The sequence below is a fragment of the Heloderma suspectum genome, chromosome 11, assembly GCF_057233095.1.
Source record: "Heloderma suspectum isolate Gila_16-S chromosome 11, 16-S_ref, whole genome shotgun sequence".
Taxonomy (NCBI): Eukaryota; Metazoa; Chordata; class Lepidosauria; order Squamata; family Helodermatidae; genus Heloderma; species Heloderma suspectum.
In genome coordinates, this window is record NC_139468.1 from 11904387 (window position 1) to 11930175 (window position 25789).

The following is a 25789-nucleotide window of genomic DNA, read 5'->3' on the forward strand; positions in this document are numbered from 1 at the left end:
CTGACTTCACTCCCATCTGGGTGTGTTTCCTTTCAACTTCAACGTGGTGATGTAAAGAGGCCAACTGCCAAAACAGTTATCCTTGTTCCGATATTTCCGGCCCTTGTTCCGATATTTCTGGCCCTGACTGTATATAACTCACTGCCACAAGATGCAGTGATGACAATCAACTTAGGTGGTTTTAAATGGAGGATGAGGCTACCAACAGCTACTAATCATGATTGCTGTGCTCAAAGACCAGAGGCAACATACTTCTGAATACCGGTCGCTGGGGAACAACAGTGGAATACTGCTGCAGCAATGTGCTGTTTGTGGTTTCCTGGAGGCTTCCAGTTCACCACTATGGGAAACAGGAGACTGGACTGGACTTTGTTCTGCTTAAGCAGGGCACTTCAGAGAATACAGACTGGGTTCAAGAGGTGCAAGAGTGAAATTTCTGTGAATTATTTATATCCTACACCTTTATGCCTTACAGCGGGCCTGTAAGAGAAAAGGCCCGCTGTAAGGTGATAAGAGAAAATTAACACAATAAACCTAAGGCACTTTTGTGGCAAAGGCATGGGAGTGGGCGACAATGATGTAAAATGTGAGAGCTGCTTTTATGGATCATTTAATCCTCTACCAAAGACGGCGGCAACCTGTATGGGATTAAAGATTTGGGGAGGGGGAAGAGTTTCATGCCTCTAAAGTCTGGATGTCTGCATGTCACGCAGCACACACAATCCCCTCATGGAACAGCAGAGGAGGCTGCACCTGGATGATTCAGCCCTAGTGGATTCACCCATTATGCAGCCATTAAGAGTGGCAAGCATGTTAGCTTGGTCTTCACTTCACCATTAGGAGTAGCAAGCATGTTAGCTTGGTCTTCACTTCACCATTAGGAGTGGCAAGCATGTTAGGTTGGTCTTCACTTCACCATTAGGAGCGGCAAGCATGTTAGCTTGGTCTTCACTTGGTCTTTCACTTCATCAAAGAGGCTGGTATCAAGATCAGAAGACAAAACTAAACAAGCCATGCGCATCCCTTCAGTTCATGGCGCTCTAGCCTCTGGCTGAGGAATGGAGGGGGGTTCTTGCTTACCCTGCTGGTCTCAAACCCATCATGGGGGCCTCTGTTGGCTGCTTGACTTCCTCCAGCCATCTGGACTTCATTCCAACGGCCAAAGGGCTGCATCTTCTCACTGCTTCCAGCTGCCATGGATGGTAGCAAGCATGTGCAATGTTTGCCTTACATCAACTGGAGTGGGGGAAGGTGGTTGTGGGGTGGTCTTCGCCATGAATAGAGTCCCTCATGGGTCCTGCATGACCCTCTAGTTTCTACCTCTGCATCGACACTCTTAGACTGGACTAATGGATAAAAGATGAGGTGCTTCCAGCGTCTTTTTTCAGAGCAACCAACAGTTCAAAATTACATTAGGTCACTGAAGCCACACTAAATATTTGGCAGTAAGCGTTAAATGTGTAGAACTGAAAGACAAAACCAGCCCTCTGTTAAAGCTCTGAGTGAGAAGTAGATCATTTACAAACAGCACAAGGGACTCATTTCCCAGGTTTGATCCATGCATTCAGTACTCCTATTTCTAATTCAACAGTGAGTTAAAAGGAAGTCATTCTGCTTCTTCACTTTAGATCTTCACAAATGCTAACATGTAGATATTATGCAGCAAAATTATATTTCATTGGTGCTGAGTGGATCAGTTGCTTTAATTAATATTTTAGAAAACTGTATGAGCTATAAGCACTAGAGGCTAACTTTATGATTTTCATCTACTGTATTAACACACAGCACAGGGTAGATCTAATTTTCAATTCTGCATGATATTCCTCATCTTTACAACCTACCAGATGTGAGAAAAATACCTCACTTGGTCACTGAAAACAGACTCTCCCCAGAGATACTAACCAGAAACAGAATTTTTAAAATGGTTCTTTATTCATAAACTTGATGCAAGTTTACAGATTACCGTACACTGCTAAATAATTCTGCAATGAAAAATGAAACTCAAAAAATAAAAAGCAAGCCAAGTGTGCACCTGTCATTCTGCTAGTCCGTTAGAATATTAAGGAATTCAATAATGTATTCAAAGTTTTAACCTCAGGTTTTAAAAGAGCTGTAGAAATGCTTACAGATTTTGGCCTCCAACTTAAGGCTATCAGGATTTTATAGGAATATGTACAACCAAATAAGCAAGGAAACTGGAATTCCTCCACAGCACTCATTAAAAGACTGCATAAAATAGTCTTCTACCAGGCCAAATCCTTCTAATCTCATCTTCCAAGCTAAAAACAAAAAAATAGCATATGTGACCAAATGCCAGAAGCCAAATAAATGCCTGGGTACAAAAAACCCCACAAATTTAATATTTTTTGAGAGGGGGCAGAGAGAGCTGAGATATTTTTGGACTTCTAAAAAAAGTGCTTACACCCTTAATTCAATTCCTGTGAACAAAAAGGTCTACACAAATTCAACTACCAAAAATAAAAACCACACCTGATTTTTTAAAAAGGTAAGGCAATGATATAGCAGTTACCGACTCACAGCAGTTACAGATCCAGATTCATTTCCTAAAAAGGAAGAGCAGTTCCCCATTAGTTTTTCAACAAAACCATGGTCATGACTATGGCAACATTTTTTTAAAAAAACTCTCTGAATCAACAGATTCATGGTACTTGTTACTGTTGCTTTTGTTTAAAAACATTTTTGATATAAAGGAGTGTCTTCTTGATTTTTGCCAATTGCTTTTTAAGTTCATTAGTCTACAAATGATTGCAACAACCCGTTAATAGAATCGAATGCCTAAAGAAGGTTTCTAGTATTTTAAATAACTTCAAGCTTTATACCTATGGCTCCTTCTTGCAAAGGAGATACAAGAGCCAACAGCTAGCAGAATAGCCCAGCAAAAAATCAATGCCCCAGTGGATATGACTAGTTGCAAAGTTCTATTGGCACAGCCTGGCTCTGCTTAAGCAGCATGACAACTGAAGAACATCTCTGCCCAGAAACAGTTCATATCCTCAACACAGCCATGGAAAAAAAGTTTAATGATTTAACATTACAGCTTTCCTATATGTCATCATTAAATTTGGCAATACTACAAATGCTTTCAATTTTAGGCCAGGGGGGGAAAAAGACCAATTTAACGAGACCTGAAAAACTTTGTAACATAGTATTAAACTAGCTTTATTCAACTTGGTTGGCTTTAAATAAAATATATTGCCGTTTTCTGCTGTCCGCAGTCTGGGAGAAAAAAAATTAAGTGCATACAGAAGTCGGTGTGGAGAAAAGTTGCTAATGATTGATATTTTAGTAAACCAAGGGTCTGGTTTGAAGGATTTACACTCTAAGATGAGGGAGGAGTGGTATGGTTATTCCACAGGGACAATAAAGTCTTAAACTGTTCAGTCCAAGGTACTTGACAGAAGAGCAGAATTGTACGGCTGTAATTTATACCGGATGTGTCAGTCAACAGATTATCCACTAATTATCTATTAGCTAGAATCTTCAGTATGGCTGTTACAGGGGCATTCATAGCTTGAATCTGTGTTGGAAGGAAAATCTTTTATTGACATTGGTCCAAGTGTCTGAGAAGTCCACAATATTAACCATCTTCTTTTGGAGGTGTGAACCAGCCTGCAGGAAATATAAAGAAAAGGATTAAGCACTAACAAGTGCACAATAGTGATGGCAATGTCCATTCTGTAGATGGATTTATGCTGTATAGCTATATCATGTACAGGGGCACTGGGTTCTAGGACCAATGCCAAGATAGATACTTTGAACAGCCATGTGTGCATGTCTGTACATGTGTGTGTCTGTCTATGATGAGCGTGCGTCTGTCTTTAATGAGCTTCTGACGTGCATTAAAAACGTGCTTGTTCAGGCAGGCATTTGGGGTGGGTTAGGGTATTTTAGAAAATGTTTTTATTGTAGAATTTTATTGTTTTAAACTGTTTTATTATATGCTTGTACATCGCTCAGAGTGGCTGGGTGACCAGCCAGATGGGTGATTTAGAAATTTAATATAAATAAATAAATAAATAAATAAATAAATAAATATGATCAGGTTAACATATGCTAACTAATGGTTTATTTAACACATGGGTTGTTGAATTCTGGGTTGTTGTTGTGATGTGTTCACACAGCAACACTAACAAACCATGCTTTGTTAACTACAAACAACCAAGAAGAGAACCCATGGTTTGTTGTTGGGGTTTGAGCTTAGGGTTGTTTAAACCATGGGTTGTTGTTACTTGTAAACCTAGAACCACAGGTTTTTCATGGGTTGTTTTGCCAGGCTACAGAGGTGGAGCAAGAGTGGAAAAAAAAAAAAAAACCCAGCCTCTCTACATGCCAGTACTACATCGCTGCAAAGGCATTTGGGATGCAGAGAGGAAGTGAGCAAAGAAGAAGGGAAACAAACAATCCAGGGACTGAGAAAACAAACTCCAGTTTGTTTGATTGTCTGCCACACAAACCCTGATCAGGCATATGCAACCCCCACCCCGTAAGCGTGGGTTATACAAGGGTGTGTGTGTGTGTGTGTGTGTGTGTGTCCGTGTCCATGTCCATGTCAGTCCTGGATTTAAGAATCCAGTTCTACAACTGGAAGAGATTATGCAGAAATTAGCCACATTTGGACACAATTTGTTTACGTGTTTGATGATTTGATGCAGTGTTTTGGCTGTCAACCAGTTAATCAGCCTGTCTTTCAACCAATTCATATTTTAAATGTAAATACGTTTTCATATTACCAACCCCTCCAACATAAATGGCTTTTTGGGATATTGAAATTGAGATGAAGTGCAACAAATAAAATCAAACCATCACTGTTAGAAGGAAAAGCCATCTCGAACGACCCTCCACACACATTTGTTAACACACCAGAACCAAAACAGCCTCTAAAGAGTGTATCCTTAACTTGCTGCCCCAGTAATCAACCAACCACCTCTTTAGTTCATTAATCTACAGATTATACCTTGGGGTGGGGGCTGTGATTATGTTTGTATCAGAAAAGTAAGGATTACTTATGATCATCCATTTCCCTAACCCTAATTACACAATTTACAGAACCAGACTGTGCACAACTTTGGAGATAATGTGAAAAGTACACATGGATAACGGAGTAGCTTAAAAAGCATTTTTGTGTCTCTCTTCTGATGTTATACTTACAAAACTATGTGTTTTACCATACCATACATACATACCATACATACCATTTTTCTCATGTAACTGTACTAGAGATTTATAGGACTGCTGTGCTCTTGCTAGGTTATATTGGTTCTGGAAAAAAGACAATTGGTTTAAGTGTTTATCCAAACCATGACAGACAACCTGCATTTATCTTGGTTTACATAGATTTATGTTGGTGACAAGTTAAACATTTAGGATTGTCTTAAAAAACCCCTAGGCCCCCATTCAATACTGTGACCTGGTTTGCTTAACCATAGTTGCCTTAATCCTGGTTAGTTTCCAAACATACGATGAAGACATTGTTTAGTTTGCCTTGGAGAAATATTAGTGCAATCTGATACTCATCTTTCAAGTGGAGAGACTACAGAGGCAGGGAAAGTGTCTTGGGGCGCAATCCGATGTATGTTTAGACAGAAAAAAGTCCTACAGCTCCCAGCATTCCCCAGCCAGCATAATTAAGATTTCCTCCATCTTAATGCTTCAGCACAGCTTGTTCCTCCCATCAAGAAACCACTCTCAAAATTGTTCCTCAGCTCACAAGTGGTTTAATATCAGTGTTACACTTTTATAGAGAGTTGGGATTGCAGTCAATTGATCAAATATCATTGACTGATGAGTGCCTATTGTTCTAGGATGTGACCACAGGCAAATGTTTTATAATGCCAAGAGTGTCCTTAATGTAAGTGGTAACATTTTATAATCATAACAGTGTCCTCTGAGGCAGGAAGGAGAGCCCTTGTTTCCCAGTCCTAAAGGAGTTAAGAAACACATATGGGCTCTTTGGGGGCAGGTATCCCTCTATTCTATCACTACAACCACACTCTAACACACACATATTATTCATTGCATTTTTTATCTTGTCCTTCCTCGAGGGAACTCAGGTTTTACATCAAAATACACAAAGTTCTAAATACACAAAGTTTTTCTAGCTGAAAAAGCACACTTGCATAAGTTTACCTTATTTGCTCCAAACTGTACTCTGGCTTTTCCTTTGACTAATGTGGCATTGATCTGCATGATGACAGATTCTGTGGAGTAGGCACTACTCCAACCCTACAGGAGGAAAAAAGGAAAGACATTTTTTTTCCAGAACAGCATTGCGTTTCCTCAGCTCACCTTTGCAGAACATGTTTTCAAAAGCAGATTTTTCTCTACTGAACCAGGTTGATTTGAATCAATGTTCTACCTTTTCAAAAGACAGTTATTTGCCATTGGGGGTGGGGGGATACATAAGGTAACAAAAGAGAAGTCCTGGGGAGAAAAGGAAGGGGGAAATCCAAGTTGCACATATTTCTAGAATCTGGCTAGACAAAAACGAAGAAAAATATCACCACATACAAAACTCTCCAATTCCATTGAGACTCAGAGCAATTACAACATTCCTTTAGGGAACAATCCTATGCATGTTTAGAAAGAAAAAAGCCCTACAACTCCCAGCATTTCCCAGTCATCTATTCACTTTTTCCTGTCTAAACGTGCATGGGATTGCAGCCTTAATTGTTCTTAATAGATTCAGCTCTCGTTTCTTCTAGCAGGAGAAGTAGATGCTCAGTGACAAGCAGCATACCAAATTTCTGCCTTTTGCCTATCCCTGGGCTAAGCTGGAAGCACCGCTTTGCTTGCCATTTCAAATTGGTCTAACATTATAGAATGAACTTGGAAACAGGGTCTGTCCTGCTACTGCTGGGGATTTCCACAGGAGCGGATGGATTGGGGCAGGACTCTGATTCTGTATTCACCTGTTTAGTAAGAAGTTCCATGCACAATGCACCTCCACCGAGAACATACCTGTGGGACAGAAAGGCACGTTGAGAACAGAGTTTCTGCTCAAGCAAGATGTGGCTGCATTTGTCATAGCATAGGCGATTATGCAGCCATTTACGACTACACACAAGAGTAGTCCTTCTCAGCTTAATTCATTATTATTTTAATTAATTAATGCTTAATGAAATTCGCAATTCCACAGGTGGGATTATTTATCATCCAAGCAAGTTATACCCTTTTATTATAGACCTGACAAGGGCACAAGACTGAGCAAGTGAAAATCTTCCAATATTTTGGCTTAAGTTACACTCGTAAGAAATAGATGAGATGAACATTTTGAAGGTGTGAAACCCAAATCTTCTGTGCAGGCAGTCTATCATGCCATGATGGTCAAGACAGATGAACTACTCTCTCCAGTTTTGCAGATGTCTCAGGTCAAAGTATTTACTCAAGTTCTCCGTGAAGCTGAACTGTTGGGGCTGGTGAAGGTGAATGACTTTGGAGTCAGGTAAATGACGTTTCTAAGGCAAACCATTTCCCTACCATAAATATACACCAGCCGCTCTTATGCAGGCATAAGAGTGTGAGTGTGTGTGGGTGGGCGGTTTCCCCTCCATCTCATGTAAAGATCAAAAGAAAACTATATATCACCTGCCCCAGGGTAGGTTTCCTAGACTATGTATTCAATATTTATTACTTGTAGGTAATATTTATTACTTGTAGGTGTAGGCCTTTGCAAAAAAAAAAAAAAAAGTAAGTAAAAATGCCCGAAGTCATAGAACATGAGTAAATGAACTTCCCAATTCTCAGCTGACAAGACATAGCTAAAATAAATCCTTATAAATCCTTCCCAGTGATTACTCTCCACTTGCTTACTCAAATTAATCACTTTTACAATCCACTAACACTTCTTTTAGGACACTTGCTTGAAATTTCTTAGTTGTTCTTGCAAATAATGCAACTTGATAGGATATACTCATCAAAAAGTAAATATGCCATTCTATCCTGTACTGACCACCCAGTACATGTGACAAACGGTAGAAAGAAAGCAATTTCTTTCTAGGAGAGGCATGGAATGGACAAAACAATGAACAGTGAGCCAAGTCAGGGGTTGGCAATGTGCTGCCCATGGACACAGCGGTGCCCCCCAGCCCCCCCCCCCGACCCCTTCCTCACTCATCTGGCTGCTTGCTCACTGCCACTTCCCTTCACCCTGGGAAGCAGGAAGTTTCCCAATTGGCCGACTTCCTGTTTCCTCACTGCTGAGGTGTCTCAGATGCAGAGGTAGCAGGTGGAGCAGTGATGGATGACTGAGGTGGTGGGCGGGGTGAGAGGAAGAGGAGGAAGGAGAGGTGTCAAGAAAAGTGGAAAGCAACTGATTGGGGGGACAAAAGTGGGAATCCAAGGAGGGGGGCAGGAAAATGTGCCTATGAGCCTGAAAAGCTTGCCCACCCCTGAGCTAAGTCCTCTATGCACCTCTTCCACAGATACGACACTAGATGTTGAAGAGGAGATCCACAAGCCAGCTGCCACAAAAGGCTGTTGGCTCCATTCCGTTTGGGATTGTGCGCAAGGCTATGGATTAGCTTATGTCACTCTGATGCTGCATAAAAGGGCTCGGGCACAAGATGAAATTAGAGGCAGACTAACCAATGCTGAAAAACAAGATATCTCTGCAGTTCAGTTTACCTAAGTTCTCTCCATGGCTGTAATAGTACAAGCAGATCCAGTCACTGGAAGATTACACTAGAGAATTAACCCTGGGCAGATGGCATCAGGCTGTCACTGCCTTGTGATTTCAGATTCTGCCAACAGCTGGAGGGACAGTTTAATAGGACTGACTACTCCGCTGTGGAGAGGGTTGTAATGGGGATTTGTCCCATTATCTTTCCACTACAGGGAAATTAGCGAAGAGCTGTCAGGAGCCCTGGTTGGATACACTCATACAACTGAGACACAAACACATAATGCATCTTAATGAAGTAGAAAAATCATTGCTGCTTTTGCAGCTGATTCAGTGAAGCGAAGGATCTTGGTGTTAAAATCCCTGCAGACTCATAGTGAATTTGGGGGGGGGGGGGGGAGGGGAGGGGGAGGAAAAGTGTACCTTTATGTGCTACTGTATTTATATTGTAATGTTGGTTGTAAATGAATGCAGTTTATGATCTTTCCTGTTGACAATGACTGAACCAATATTCAAGGAATTAACTTGACAGATATATCTGTTGATTGTTTTGATTCCAGAAAGGACAGCATGATTGCCATACAAGGAGGACAACATACACGCGGGGTGTGTGTGTGTCTACAAAACCCTTTCCAAAATGAAGGAACATTAAGATGGAGAGGAGAATGATGCAGCACATCCAGCAAAATGCACCTCAGGTAGCAGGACTGGGACAGACTGTGGAGAGCAGCTGCTGGTCAGAGTAGACCAGCCTTTCCCAACTTGGTGCCTTCCAGATATGTTGGACTACAACTCCCATAACCTCACAGGCAGCAATGATTATGGAAGTTGTAGTCCAACACATCTGGAGGGCACCAGGTTGGGGGACGCTGGAGTAGACTATGCTGAACTAAATAGACCCATTTCTAACTCAATATAAGGCCATGTCATATACTGATGGATATCCATTACCAATTTCTTTGTTGAGGACACCATGATCACCATCTCCAACAGTATTTTTTTAAAGGGGGTTCTAGTTCTGGTCCAGATGATCTTCCCAGCACCATGTTTTGTTTGTTTATGTGCTGGGGAAGTGCTCTGAATGAAAGCCAGCAATCCATAGTATGGTTGGGCAAGGGACATTAAAATGTCAAAACTCCTTTTGTCAGCCAGAGATAAGCTAACCTGATTAGCTTGGTCTATTGGAATTATTTTGGACATAAATCGTTCGAAGCTGGTGAGCAGTACAGATGTGAAGCTTTGGGAACTCAGAGCATCAAAGCTATTAAATCCATGGCTTCAGAGCTGCTAAACCACTTTGGCAGCAGCTCTATAATAAGTCCTGACGCAATCAAAAGAGTTACCCAACTGTGCATAATCACTGTGCACTGTTTTGATATCACTTTTCTGACAACAATCAAGTTCTCATTTTACTGTGTGTTATACTGTTGCACTTTATTGTTCTTTTTTTTTTTTTTGTAAGCGGTTTAGAAAATTTTGGTAGAAGGAACAAGATAAACATTCAAAATGTATCAGTTCTAACCCTTCCTCACATTCCTCCAGCTAGAATAAAAAAAACCTAGCAGGCTTGTTCTGTTAATATCTTACAAGATCTATTCTGAAGTTATTCATGTCAAAGTGTCAGAATGGAAGTGTTATTCCCCCCATCCAAAGTGGCCTCTGCCACCCTTTATGAAATGTATGCAAATACTTCACACTCAAAAGAAAATCAGCTTTACTGCATGATGGCCCAGTTCAGATGTAATGGGAAACTACAGTTTCCCTTTGTGAACAAGCCTTGGATTCACATGCTCCCCCATCTTCTTTTTTGGTCATGAGATCAGACGCATCTCTTTCCACTGTTAAACAAACCACAATTCCTCTTTACATCTGCATGTGGGGAACTGTGTTTTTTAAGAAAGGCAAACAAGCCAGGATCAAACCATGGTTTCAGATGTCAAGGGGAACTGTAGTTTATTTAAAAGAAGAAGTAGAAGCTTCTGATCTCCTCCTAGCAGCTGCAAACAGGTGAGTGCACCAGCCTGAGGTTTGCCATGGCTTGTTCACAGTAGGATGCCATGGTCTGCCATTACATCAGAACCTAACCAATCAGTGCATTTAAAAGCATGCTTGAATTTCTCACAGGCCATGGCTGATGCTGTTCACATCTTGTCTTTCTGTGCAATATTCAGAGAAACTTCTCACCAATATTATCACCATTCAAACTGTGCTTTAGCAAAAGCAGCCAACGCTAGCCTCATTCTCATTCATAGTATTATGTGTGAATGGTGGGATGGGGTGGGTGGGGGGAAATATACTTCCAGGGGCAACCTGCTGGTGGCTATGAACAACTGTTGGAAACTTAACAAACAACACCTAGGCAAGCATGTGGTCCTGACAGGCAACTGTCATGCTCCAGTCAGAACAGTATCTGAGGTGTCTTGTAGGAGGGGAAGCAAGGAGGACAGGAGGTGGGTGGGTCATAACAGATGGATCTTTTACTGGAACTGAATTTGTGCTTCTTGAAATAATGAAATTGTCAGCTCCCTACACCCAGTTAGAACAGATCTGAACAGCAGTGTAAAACAAACCAACTGATTTTCTCTATCTCTGTCAGCCTTAAAGAGAAAAGCAGTTGACAAAAGAACTGGGGCTTGAACTTTTATTCTTCCATGCCATTTGCCGGATTTCTTCCCTGGGCAAAGTGGCACCATCACTGAAGTCTGGGGCCACCACTCTCCTAAAACACTTATTTCAAAATACCAAGTTTTGCTTTCCTAGCTGCTCCCACAACCGCTGCAGTTCTACACACACACAGCCATCCTGCTGCTGTTGGATCGGCAGCTCTCTCACAGCTCCTCAGTCAACACGTTCAACTGGAAGACGATCCTGCCTCTCCCACTTTCTAGCTCGTCTGTGGAAAGGTGCAGAAAACCCAAACTACGCAGACCCATGCACTGCACAGTTAAAACTATGGAATTCGTTGCAACATCATGCGATGGCCTCTAGTGATACCTTAAAAGGGGGATTAAATAAATCCATAGAGAATAAGCCTATCAATGGCTACTAGCCATAATGGCTATTTGCTACCTCCAGGTTCAGAGGCAGCATATCTCCAAATACCAGTTGCTGGGGAAAGACAGTAGGAGAGGGCTATTGCCCTCATGTCCTGTTTGTGGGCTTCTCAGAGGCATCAGTGTGGGGAAATCTGGATCTGGATGAGGTAGGTCTTTGGTATGATCTAGCAGGGCTCTTATATCCGACTCCAAATCCACACGCAGTACAAGCCAAAATGCCCTATCTGTGGCTCCTACAAACAGCAGAATGCGCTGAACAGCTCACTGAAACCACTCAAAGGTTGCAGAAGCATAGCAAGGGAATACTGATTAACCACAGAAGCCAGTCTATGTATAGGAAACACTTAAAAGAAAAAACAAAGAGAGATTATACAAATGCCAATGATCCTCTCCTCATATAGCAGCCTGATTCTCAGGTTACTTAAGGTACCTGGTTTGGGACCAGCATACTTTATGGGCTGCCTTTTCCTGCATGAAGCTCCCTGGCAGCTGACATGAGTTACTGGAGGTCCTGCTCTGTGTGTCCTTGCCTTTGGAGATTAGATGAGTGGCTACTTGAGGACAGGGCCTTTGCTGTAGTTGCACCTCAGTTATGCACCTCCCTCCTGAAGGAGGTTCACCCAGTAACTTTTGGTAACTTTTAGGTGCCAGGTAAGATCTGTCCCGTTCACTGGAGCATTTGGCAGCAGGCAATTTTGTTTTTGGTGGTGAATGGTTTTCAACACTACTTTCAGTGCTGTTTGATTGGCTAGCTGCTTTGAGGATGTGCATTTTTAGTTTTTTCGATTGCACCTGTTTTTTGTATTGCTGTTTAAAATTGGGCGTTTATTACGCTAGGCATTTTAAGATTTGTGCAGGCTGCCTTGAATGTCTTTGTAAGGTAAGAAGGTGGCATTGCATTTAAACAACAAAATACTTTTATCTAGGTAGACTTAAGTTGGGGCAACTTCTGAGTTGCCTGTTATTCATGATGGATCTTTGCACTGCATAAAACTTCCTATGTAAAAACAGATAATAGAGCTGTTTGCTAAAACCCAAGTTTGCTCAACACAGAGGATGCCATTGTAATTCCTGAAGAATGTCTAATAATCATCAGCCAGAGATTGATACCTACCCGCCAGTAAGCACAGGAGAGACCACTCTCACAAATGGAGGATCAAAGGGGAAGTTATCCTAAAAGAAGCAAAATAAATCCAAAGTCAAAAACCTTTGTATATTTGATTACCTACTGCAGATAGATACTTTGAACATTCATTCCTTTTTTCCAATTTGTCTAAATCCTGGATAAGAAACTTCCCACCCAGAGTTGTACAAATAGAGCTTCCTAAACACAGTTCCAGAGGGAGGGGGAGTACTGAAATCTGCTTTGGATTAAAACACTGATTTAAAAAAAAACTGTACACACTGAGGGATACCTTTTTTCTTACCTTAAAAGAGAAGTTGAGCAAAATATATTCTACACCTTCTTTTTCTTTTAAGACTTGAAGATCACTATGTAATGGGCTGTCAGGATCAACCCTAGAAATTATGAGAAAGAGAAAAGAGTCACTCAGATTTGAACGGTTATCACTCCCTTTTCAAATAATTAAGCAATACCATACTATGAAGTATTTTCTTCAAAATGCAGAGTCAGCTGTCTGCAGGGGAGTGGCTCACCTGTGGTTAAGGGCCCAAACGAACATGATGGTTGCATACAAGTCCTTGTCTGGAGGGCAGTACTGAAGACATTGGGGAACAGGAATATTCCTGCAACTCTGTTCCATGCGTAGGAGTCTAGAGAGCAGAACTCCGCATCCCAAACAGCTCTGCTTTCTACATGTGCTTTCATATACATGTGCTTCCCTCCCACTGAAAAACAGCAGGTGTGGAGAGATCCACGTTCTATTGGGACTGTGGTGGGGGCAAGGGATTAAAGTCCCCCTCCCTCCACACCACAGCCCCGATCTGTCCCCCCCCCCCCAGCTATTTAGTAAGAAGAATAACACAACCTGAAACTATGGGACAAATGTCATGTCTAGTTTTGCCCTAAGACTGCAAAGATTAGCTTGAAAACTCCGAAGCCCAAAAGGAGGCAGAGAGAGGAGAAGTGATCAGGGCTTCTGTGTCTAGTTTAGCTCTTTTCATATGAAAAAAAGAAAAGGTTCTTAGACAATATACAGATGACTCACAGCAGGGGCTGATTTAGAAGAGGCATTTCTCCTTCATCCCACACAGGAAGGAACACCTCTTCTACAGTGGCACCTGCCATCTGCAGTTTTCTTTTAAAAAGTCTTATTAAAAAAAAATACACTGGCCAATCAATTATTAATTAAATAAACAAGAGGTTGTAGTCTGAAAAATAAGCAAATTTGATAAGCTGTAACATAGTATTTAGGTTTCCTTGATGTGGAAGTCTGCTTAACAGTATTTTTGCACAGTATCACCAAGTGCTCTATCCATGTATCAAAAGCTAAAACCACAGATTTAGGACAGTGTTGGAGGGTGGGGTGGGGAATGAACTTACTTTAGAAGTTTTACATGCCATTCATAGAGGCTGTCATTTACAAGTTCCACTGAATAAATCCCTGTGGAAAATAGAAGTGAAAAAGAGTACTTGATTAGATCATTACTGGAACAAATACTATTATTCAGAACTCCATGAGGCTTGAATGTGAACAAGTTCTACACAAGCAGAAAGTCCCCTGGTGTTATTAGCATCAGGGAGCTGTTTGTGTGAAAGCAGAACTCTGCATATGCATCCAAGAGCTCTCCTTCCTTTGTACCTGAGGGTCAAACACACACACACACACACACACACACACACACGGACGGACGGAGATCCCAGCATTCATTTAGATGCTGACCAGCTTCACACCTGCTTAGCTTCAAGAGTACACATTTGGGAACACCAGTTGCAGGAAAAAGCAGCTGGGGGAGAATGTTGCAGGGGAATTATTTATTCATTCATTATATTTATGACACACATTCAGTAATAAAAAACCATCTTTAAGGGCAGCAATTATAGACATGTAAAGCAATCACACCCTCCCATAAGAACATAAGAGCAGCTCTACTCCATCAGCCCAAGGCTTATCTAGCCTAGCATTCTGTTTCCACAGTGGCCAACCAGATGTCTATGGGAAGCCCACAAGTAGCATGTAAGCACAATAGGTCTGTCATCCATGACATTCCTGGATGGGGGTGCAGATCTGGCATGTATTACGGAGACCTGGCTGGCTGAGGCTGCTGCTCCAACTCTGGTGGCCACGTGCCCAGCTGGGTTTTCATATGCACAGCAGCTGAGGGCTGGGGATCGGGGAGGGGGAGTGGCTGTTATCTACTGAGAGTCCTTGGTCTTCACCAGACCCCTTCTCCAGGAGACCAAGGTAGCTGAGTGCATGTACTAGAGGTTGGGCCCGAAGGGCAGTCTGGGGATTCTGCTCGTGTACCGCCCACCCCGCTGCACGACTGACTCCCTGGCCGAGGTGCTTGAGGTGGTCTCTGATGCGTGTGTGCAGTCCCCTAACTTACTGGTGTTGGGGCACTTCAACGTACATTTGGAGGCCATCCTCACGGGGGCACCTCGGGACTTCATGGAGACCATGGCTTCCTGGGAGCTGCACCCTATTCTAACTGGGCCCACCCATGTCGGTCATGCGCTAGACCTTGTGTTTGTTTCTGGAGAAGCGAGGAGTGAACTGGAAGTCGGGGGTATATCCACCACCCCCTTGTCATGGTCAGATCACTATCTGGTGACGTTGGACTTCTCGGTTCTACAACCCCTCTGCAGGGGTGGAGGACCCATTAAAATGGTCCGCCCCAGGCGTCTTATGGATCCGAAGGATTCCTGAATGCGCTTGGGGATTCTCTGGAGCAGGCCAACGGCTACTCAGTTGAGACCTTGGTGGGTGGCTGGAATGCTGCAATCACTGGGGCATTAGATCAGGTGGCTCGGAAACGCCCTCTCTCCCTGAACAGGGCTCGGGCTGCACCATGGTTCAATCCGCAGTTACGAGCTCTGAAACAGGAGGTGAGACAGCTAGAGCGCCGGTGGCGGAAGTCTCGCTCCAAAGACGATCAGACACGGGCTAGAGCTGTATCTTCAGCCTATCACGTGGCGGTGAAGGCAGCAAAAAAGGAATATTATGCTGCCTCTATCGCGTCTGCAGAGTGCTGTCCCAGGAGGCTGTTCCAAGTGGTCCGGAGCCTGGTCGGTCCAGTTGCTCCGGAACCAATGGAGCATTTTAAGGCCTCCTGTGAGGCCTTGGCGAGGCACTTTGCAGATAAAAATGATTGGATTAGGAGTGTTATTCCGTGCGCTGTGGATACAGTTAGTGAGCAGGAGGCGGTCTGTGGCACACCGGTTTTGTGGGATCAGTTCCAGATTCTTCTTTCTGATGACGTGGACAAGGTGCTTTCAGCTGTAAGGCCGACCACCTGCTTACTTGATCCTTGCCCATCTTGGCTCATTATGGGCTGCAGAGAGAGACTGGGTGAGGGGATCAGAGCGGTGGTGAACGCCTTCCTTGAGGAGGGAGTGATGCCATCAGCCCTCAAGGAGGCAGTGATAAGACCACTTCTATAGAAGCCCTCTGTCAGGAGCGCCCTAGCTGCCTCTTGCAGTCCCCACCAATAGCCAACTCAGGACACAGACGATGAGGATTCTTTCCGAGACTTTATTCCTTTATTACTTTATGACTCTTTCAGATACTAATCACTAGCGACAAAGCAAGGAACAGCACTGGGGAAAGATAGCAGAGTAGCCTAAGCTCCAGGTAAGGCAGTTGGTCCCCATTTGAAGGAGAACCACGGGAAGACCCTGAACTTATGGGCTAGGGAGAGATCCTCCCTCTTTCCCTTGGATCCTCGGGACGCGACCGTTGCTTGCGCGCCAAACGAGCGGTACGCCTCCTTTCTGCACCCTCCATCTGTCGTCGCTCCCTGCGTCTGTGCTGAGCATCCAGCAAGCCCCCCTCTAGCGCTCTGTCACTGCCAGGGTCACTATCTATCCCAGGAATGCTGGCAGAAGGAATCTCTGCCAGCTGCTGTGCCTGTGAGAGATGAGCGAGCTCCTCTCCCACGGATTGCTGTTCCTCCTCAGAATCAGAACTGCTCTGGGGCTCTATGGGCTCAGTTTCCACCCTGGCATGCTCCTTGGATCTCCAAGTTCTGAACAACTTTTGCCCAGTCTCAAATCTGCCATTTTGGGGCAAGGTGATTGAGCAGGTGGTGGCGATGCAGTTGAAGGCACACTTGGAAGAAGCTGACTATCTAGATCCATTTCAGTCGGGCTTCAGGCCTGGGCATGGGACAGAAATGGCCTTGGTCGCCTTGTTGGATGATATGAGGAGGACTCTGGATAGGAGCGAATGCTCCTTCCTTCTTCTCCTCGATCTCTCAGCAGCTTTTGATACCATTGACCATGGTATCCTCCTGGACCGCCTGGAGGGGTTGGGCATTGGAGACACCGTACTGCAGTGGTTCCAGTCCTTCTTCTCTGGCAGGTACAAGAGGGTAGCACTGGGTACTTTTGGTAGGAGACAAGAGGAGGTTGGGGGATGCTGACCTGGTGTTGAATGGGGTACGGCTACCCTTGAAAGACCAGGTCCGCAGCCTGGGGGTCATTTTAGACTCCCAGCTGTCCATGGAGGCTCAGGTGTCAGCTGTGAGCTCGAGAGCGCTGTACCAACTCCATCTTATACGGCGGCTGCACCCCTACCTTCCCAACCATCTGCTTCCATTGGTAGTACATGCCCTGGTCTCCTCTCATCTAGACTACTGTACTGTGCTCTACATGGGGTTACCCTTGAAGAAGGTTCGGAAGCTGCAGCTGTATGGAATGCGGCAGCTTGCCTGATTAAAGGCAGCTGCCAGCAACATCACATCACTCCAGTGCTGAAGGAGTTGCACTGGTTATTAGTTGTTTTCCGGGCCAAATTCAAGGTGTCGGTTTTGACCTTTAAAACCCTACACGGTTCTGGCCCAGCCTACCTCAAGGAGCGCCTCCAGCATCACCAGACAGGCCGCTCAACAAGATCAGGCTCGGATGGCTTTCTCTCTGTCCCATCAGCCAGGTCAGCTAGGATGGTGAGGACGAGGGAGAGGGCCTTCTCTGTGGTGGCCCCCACTCTGTAGAACTCCCTCCCCAGGGAACTCCGCCATGCCCCCTCTTTAATGAGCTTCTGCCACACACTGAAAACATGGTTGTTCAGGCAGGCATGTGGGTTGGGTTAGGGTATTTTTAGAAATGTGGTGTTTTTAATGTAGTATTTTATTGTTTTAAATTGTTCTTGTTGTACATCGCCCAGAGTGGCTGGGTGACCAGCCAGATGGGCGAATGAATGAATGAATGAATAAATAGCATCCTCCTGCTTGTATTCTCCCGCAACTGATATTGAGAGGCATACTGCCTCCACATGCTGGAGGTAATATATAGTCATCATGACTAGTAGCTATGGATAGCTTTATCCTCCATGAATTTGTCTAATCTCCTTTTAAAGCCATCCAAGTTGGCAGCTATTGCTACATCTTGGGGAAGCCAATTCTATAGCAGTCTTCCCCACCTTGGTACCCTCCATATGTGTTGGACTACAGTTCCCATCATCATCAGCCATTGGCCATGCTGGCTGGGGATGCTGGAAGTTGCAGTCAAACACGTCTGGACGCACCAGGTTGGGGAAGGCTTTCCTATAGTTTGACTATGCACTGTATGAATTAGTACCTCCTTTTATCTGTCCTGAATCTCCCACCATTCAGCTTCATTGGATGACCCCAGGTTCTAGTATTATGAGAGACAGAGGAAAAAGTCTCCCTCCCTATCCTCTTTCTCCACACCACCCATAATTTTATACACCTCAATCATGCCCCTCCATTCTCGCCTTTCTAAGCTAGAAAGCTTACAACCTTTCTTTATAGGGGTGTTGCTCCAGTCCTTTGATCATTTTGATTGTCCTTTTCTGTACATTTTCCAGATCTACAATATCCTTGTTGAGGTGCAGTGATGACAGCTGTACACAGTATTCCAAGCAAAGATGCACCACATATGATGAATGGGATTACAATATGGGCAGTTTTATTTTTGACACCTTTCCTATTGATCCCTAAATGGAATTTGCCTCTTTGATAGCAGGATTTTCTTTAAGCCATCTACCACAACTCCCAAGATCCCTTTCCTGGTTAGTCCCCCTGCCACCTCAAACCCCATCAACATATATGACGGGGGGGGGGGTTACCCCCAAGTGCACCATCTTTTTATACGTACTTATACTGAACCACAGTTGCCATTCTAATACTGATTCTCCCAGTTTTGAGAGATCTGTTTGGAGCGCTTTGCTGTCCCCCTTTCCTTTAACCACCCTAAATAATTTGATGCTGTCAGTGAAGTTAGCCACCTCACCCCCAGATGACCTGCACAGTAGTAGTATCAGATGAGGTTCCCAGGCCAGCATTTGGTGTTGAATCAGGCAAATATGCTTACAGCAATCCAAAAGAATGTATTCTTAAAACAACTAAGTTCTGTGGCTTTTTAAATGCCTCACATAAATCTGTGAAAGAAGATGAACAAAGAAAAGGGCTAGGAAAAACACAGCTTCCCCCTTCCATTTGTATTAAACAGAGCAACTTCCGGATTTAGCCATTTTAGAGAGTCTTTCCAACTCCAAAATATCTAGGTTGCTATCCCCAAGTGTAGAAGAAACCCTGAGGTGATGTTTCCAACAAGCAACTGTTCTGGTTAGTTTAAAAGTCTTCCAAATAATCAAGTGGAGTTCTGCTAACTGTTGGGCTTGCTGCAAAGGTTATAAAGTTCCTTAAAAGAATAGGCTGAGGGCACACCTTGCATTGATGCTGTTAAAACTAAGTAAGTCTCCATGTGCCACTATTAAGATTCCTTCAGGAAAACAGGGATACAAATACACAGAAGCAGATAATTTCGCGATTCGGGAACAGTGCTTGCAATTCTTTCCAATACTGACAAGTCATTGTAAACTGCTGATACCCAAGACATAGCTTTAGATCACAGCTTTTATCAGCTTGAGTGGAACAAAAGCAACACATTATGCTTGAATAGATTGTGGGGGGCCCGGGGGCGCAATTGGGGAAAAAACAGAGGAGTAGTGGTGCAGGAAGGGAAGATCGTTCTGTAAAACCAAGTCTCCTTAGCAACTCATCTAAGGATTAATGGGATTAAAGGAAACAAGGTTCCAAAGCCACCAGCTGGTATAAAGATGTCAACTTTTTAAAAACGTTGAGAGACTGTGCTGGTTCATCTAAACCTCTCTCTCTCTCTCTTTCTCTCCAGCAGGCTTCTTTGGAGGCATGGGATGTCATTAGAATGCCATTAGGGGAAGTGTAAGATCAGGCCTGGCAGCCTAAGCAAGGATCGTTTTGTGCCATTTGGGACTTCTCTCTCCTGTTCTTGTAATGGCCCACACTGTGAAGCACCAGCAGGCAACTGTAAATTCTCTTTCTGGCCCTCCATCTCGGGGACTTACAAGTTATTCTTCCCAGGAGCACCACTTCCTCCCCTTTTCCTTTAGAGTTGCCTTGCACCCAGGATGTGAATGTTGCCACCTGCCTACAAAGAGATAAAGCTTTTGTTGTTAGATCCTTGGTCCACCAAGCCCAGGACCGTCTCCTTCCATTGGCAGCAGCTCTGCCAAGTTCTCAAGTAGAGGTCATTTGCTGCCCTCTTGCAGAAAGCACAACAAAAACATTCCCAGAAGTCTTCCTGTCTAAAAAATGCTCTTTACTCTTGCAGTTGTATGCAAGAGTTGATGCAGTGTCTTAAAAGGCTCACAAACATTCCATTTGCTAAGGAAAAGGAGTCAGTGTCAACCACAGAATGTGTGCGTCCATCTTCTAGCAGTGAGGTGAGAAGTCAGTTTGGCAGGCTCTCTAGAGCAGGGATGGGCTCCAGATCTCCAGAACTTCAACTCCCAGCAGCCCCTGCCAGCATGGCCAATTGTCCAGAATGCTGGGAGTTGAAGTCTAAAACATCTCGAGATCTACTTTCTGCCCACCCCCACTCTAGGGGGCAGAACTGTGAGCAAAAATAGGGAGACTAGACTGGAAAGCTCCATGGAAGGAGGCAGGGATGCAGGAGTCCAGCATGAGCGCATTTGCTTTTTTTTCCCCAAGCAGCAGACACTAGTGTGTCTTCCCATTACTCCCAGAATACAAATGCCTTTCCATTTCGTGAATCTTTCACCCTTGTCTGGATAAGCCTCCAGTGTCAATGTTCGAGACAACAGTCCAATGATCAAGGAGCTGGATGTGGTCAGGATGTACAGCTGCTGGAATTGCCACTCTCAAGCCACTACTGTCCCAAAATATACCAGTTCATAAGGTGCCTTTGGCAAGAGCAAACACAACCTTTCCTCCTTCGGATTACCACTACTCATCAAGAGCTTAGCTCTATAGGTAGGTAATGCCCTGGCACAGATTACGAGCAGATCTTAAGGATGCATTCCTTCCAGCATAACTAGGTTATCCTCCAGATTTAGAAAGAAACCAGGAATACCCCAGTAAGCACATGTACTATGGGAGTCTTGCAACTAAATTTAAAACCAGATGGATTAACTTGATTGTTTAGGCTATGTACTTTATTCCAAAGTTAGACACATGAAGTCGCAAACTACAGGGAGTAACTTTCTACCCTGCTTCAACAGACTTCAGACTTACAGGCGTCTACTCTATTTTTTACTAGAACCTTGAAGTCATCAACTGGAGCCACACGCAAAATAGTGGTGCGTATGTGGAACCAAATTCAAATTATGGCTCAAGGCAGTGAGCCAGTTACCTCTTGAACACCATGAGCAATCTGCTGGGGTGAATGAGCTCACAGTCCCTCCACACAAGAATCCACTCCTGGTTTTCTCCCAAGCCTTCATTTCAGCAGGCTAATTTAGGTGGAGGGAGGGAGGAAAGCCTTTTTGAAGCTGCTGCTGTTAAACAATTGTGAGTCAAACCCCTGACTGCAAATCATCTAGCGATTTATCAGTACATCTCAATCTAACTTCTGCCTGTCCCAATTTTAAGTTACAATAAAATAAAATAAAGGATGAACTTTTGCTGTCTTGGGTGTTTTGGTGATGCAGCCCACACCATCTCTTTTCATTAAATCAACTTAGCCCTTTTTAAGCAGAGGTTGCCCCTTATACCAAGTCGAAGGGATGGAACCATTTCAGATTTTCAGGTGCCAGACCAATAAAGCACCTGAAATGTCCTTGCTGGACACACATGACTTGGTGTGAAGCAAGCTTACTTCTATAAAGCAGGCCTCGCTCCTTTTCCCCCCCCAGGACACCACTCACTTTTGCAATTGGAAAGGCTACGTGGTACACCAAGTGCTGTGCCCGCTTCATTTCCTCTCCAATGGGGGAAGGCGTGGGCTAGGCAAAGCTACCCCAGCCAAGGTGCTGGCTGGAGGAGTGCACCTTCAGCTGGTGCCTCAGACAGGGCAGCTTCACGGAGCGTGGACCTTTCCTGACTGTTGAAAACCCACACGCAGCAGAGCTGGGTGCCTGAATGAGGGCCCTCTGGAGGAGTTCCAGCTGAGACTTCAGCCTGGGACCAGATGATGTCAGGGGGTGTGGCCCTGCCCCGGACATCATCCAGCCTGCAGAGGGTTTGGTGGGGGATCATCTGGCCCTCCACCCAGATAGCGTTCCACACGTGTCACTGCATAAATTCTTGCCACCATGGTTTACGTTGTTTTCCACATTTCATCCCTTTTGTTCATAAAAGCTTAATACAAATGTAACTATCTAATCCAAGACATTAATACTACCTAACCAACTCAAATCATATTTAAAGGAAGAGTAAGATATAATGTACACCAACCAATTTAAAATTATATCTTTGTCATTATCCATTAATTTGAAGCTCAATCCTGTAAATTCCATTATTAGTCTATAATAAACTGTCTTTGCACATCTGGAGTATTTTCACCTTCCAGGTAGTTTTGGATACTTTGTTTAGAAGGTAGAGGGGCCACCCACTTTTCTCTCTGGTATAACCACAAGGGCCAATGACAGTTCTAGATGGGTAATCCTATGGGAACTTATGGTATTACCACAGCTGCAAGCATACCTTCCCTAGCACCAAATGCCAGTTCTTTGTACAGCTCGAACACATTAAACAGCCACCGAGGCCCCTAGATATAGCCTGACCTTGTGGAAAATCACTGCTAAAAAGTCTTTAAACTCAATATAGAGATCGTCCAAAACAATACGATGTCCTTTATTTCTCTGCTGTGTTATTTCAGGCACTGAACTCTATACAGAATGAAGAGGACAGTCAGATAATTGGCTGGCTATGCTGATCTGTAGGAGAATAAGTGCATCTTGCTTTTTACAAAGTAAATGCACAAATATTTCTCAACAGAATGCAGGGTGGAAGAGCTAGAGCAGCCTCCCTCAACCTGGTGCCCACCAGATGTTTTCAACTACAATTCCCGCTGGCCACGCTGGCCAGGGCTGATGGTAGTTGAAATCCAACACATCTGGAGGGCAGCAGGTTGGGGAAGATAGAGCTAGAGCTAGAGCTTGCCAGTGTCATATCTATGCACAAAATTGAAGGATTCTGTAGGAAGTATCATTAGCTTGGAAAGGTCATGCTATAGCAGAGGTAGGAAGACTCCAGGCTTGCTGGAACTAAAATTTGTGTCCTTTTACTAGAACCTCAAGTTCCACCAACCAGAGCCTGGTGCAAAACACATACACTTGGAATTAAAGAAGAGGGGGCTTCTGAGCACCTTCTGAGCCTAGGAATTTTTTTGGCACCAGAACTGAACTGAGCTCACACAAAAGATCTATCCCGGTTACCTCAAGCTTTCTTCATCTCAGGAGCCTAATATAGGTGGGGGAAAGTCATGCTGTTGTTAAAGAGTGGGGAGTCAGAAACCCTTGCTGACCTTCTGCAAATCACCCAGAGATCTACTGGTAGATCTCGATCTACCTTCTGACCGTCCCTGCCCTACAACCTCTGAACAAGGCTTTAGCTCTCAGTATTAAAGCCCTCAAGGGAAATCTTCATGGGAGAGAACAATGACAGAAAGCCAAGATTTTGCGCCTTATACCTAAAGTTAGGCTGCCTATAACGTTGTATGACTACCATGGGGGCAGGGGGAATCAAAATGGTTGCTCTGGCCTGCAGAATGTAGAATACTCACCAACAACACAATATGAGGACTTTTTGCTTAGCTGGCAGATGAAGTTATCAATGGTGGTTGGATTAATAATGTAAAAACACAAGATTGTTCTCCTGAAATGGTCAGGCCATTTGTTATTAGGGTTACTGAGAAAAGTCAGAGTTTAATAATGTTTAGAAAAATACTGGGGTCTCCCCCACCATCCTTTCCTGTGGTATGGAGTTGTTGATTGAGGTTGATTCAGACAGGGTTTCTATTACTGTACAATTTGAAGTTATTCGTGCTTGGTTTGCGTCACACAGATATCCAGGTGCCTGAACTTTACTATTTATTTCACTTGCGACCTTTTAATAAAGTGTAATTGTTTTTAAATCTATCTTAAAAAAAAGTAATTGTTTCTCACATTACAAAAAATGTTACATGAATTTTAAGCCATAGAAAATGCAGATCTCTTACCTGTCTTGTAACTCTGCGACCTATATATATCCCTGAGTTCTTTCATAAGTCGATCAGAAGCCTGGACAGATCCAGAAACTGCACCCTGAAAAGGAGTGAAAGGGAAGAGCTTGATTTTCTATAGCTTTTGAAGAAAACTACTGGGGCCATTAATCTTTCTTTCTCTCTTTTTAAAAAGTTACTGCAAAATAGGTGTTTTTATTTAGGTTATTAAAGTCTAAATGTTTAACAAGCTGGAAGACATTCTTGGTGAGTGGATTTATATTTTCTCTATGCACACATAACTAGGAGGGTAAGTTCATAAACAGCACAGAAAGCACAGAAGGACTGAAATCGTGTAATTTTAGGAGCTTCACTCCTAATACAGCCATGAAACTAGCATAGATATACCAAAGAGGACATACAGAAAATACTAGCATAGAGGCATGACTACTTAAAATATAGAACATGCTAGACTTCAACAGCAAACACGGTATTAGAGTTGTGTGCCACCGAGGCATTTGCAGAGGTGAAACAGTAGATGGAGAGGTTCCTCAACATTTTGCCCACCACCCATGTTTCCTCTGTTGCCCCTTTGCCCAGCTGATTTGCCTCATTTGACTAGGAAACATGAAACCAGCTTGGGGTAGTGGCGGAGAGAAAGGGCCTGGGGAGTCAGGGAGGAGAAGACAGAAGCACAGTGTCAGGTAAATGGTTCAGCACCCTCCATTCCTGCCACGTCTTCCCTGCAAGTGCCCCCAGGTCAAAAAAAGGCTATTGCAGCATCCCTTACCAAGCAGGTTGTAGCTCTCTACAATGTTGCCTTCTCTCCTCCCCGCACACCCTTTTTGCTATTTTTGCACCCTCTTTCTATGCAATTGGGCAGACCCACGTTTAACAAGGATCCGTCACCATCATGTCTACTTTGACCTGGAGGTAGATAGACAAATCTAACAGTTAGCAAAAGAGTTAAGGAACGCTCCCAAGAGTGAACCAATCTGGCTGCAAGAACTATACTTCTTCAGCGGAAGTGACAAACAATCTATTTCATCAACAATCTATTTAAATCAAGTGATATACAAACATTTTCTCTGTTGATCTATGAATCAAGCTTTTGTGAAGCCTTAGGAAGCGGCCTGATATCAAGTCAGACCGCTGGTCCATCCAGCTCAGCAATGTCTATACCCGCTGGAAAGCTGTCCTTGAGCATTTTAGGCAGAGCTGAACATGCTGGCAACTGAACCTGGGATCTTCTGCGCACAAAGAATGTGCTCTGCAACTGAGCTACGGCCCCTTCCGATACAGAAGCTGCTTTATACAGGTAAAACCATTGGCCCATCTAGCTAGTATTGCCTACTCCAACAGATATCTTTGCCAGGTGTCTTTACCATCACCTCCTACCCAATTCTTTTTTTAAAAAAGAACTGGATACCCCAGAGATTGAACCTGGGACTTTCTGCATGCAAAGCATGTGCTCTATTTGATTTTATTTAAAATATATCTTTGTCGGATTTCAGGGCAGAAGCCCTC

The 25789-nt window shown here is 43.8% G+C and overlaps 1 protein-coding gene across 4 annotated transcripts in view; it reads right to left on the reverse strand.

Annotated features, from left to right (window-relative positions):
- Positions 1 to 1916: 1916 nt before the first annotated feature.
- Positions 1917 to 25789, reverse strand: part of UBE2Q2 (ubiquitin conjugating enzyme E2 Q2) — a 53455-nt gene continuing 29582 nt past the window's right edge. Inside the window, exons 6-13 of one of the 4 annotated variants that reach the window (XM_084816836.1) lie at positions 24281 to 24365; positions 14198 to 14258; positions 13122 to 13212; positions 12809 to 12867; positions 6930 to 6978; positions 6148 to 6243; positions 5214 to 5280; positions 1917 to 2564 (exon numbers count right to left, since the gene is read on the reverse strand). In XM_084816836.1, coding sequence (XP_084672962.1) covers positions 2527 to 2564; positions 5214 to 5280; positions 6148 to 6243; positions 6930 to 6978; positions 12809 to 12867; positions 13122 to 13212; positions 14198 to 14258; positions 24281 to 24365 — 546 coding nt within the window. In that variant the 3' untranslated portion in view covers positions 1917 to 2526. Of the gene's footprint in view, positions 2565 to 2643; positions 3631 to 5025; positions 5281 to 6147; positions 6244 to 6929; positions 6979 to 12808; positions 12868 to 13121; positions 13213 to 14197; positions 14259 to 24280; positions 24366 to 25789 lie in introns of those variants that run through there. The other 3 variants (XM_084816837.1, XM_084816835.1, XM_084816834.1) reach the window with 3 other exon arrangements.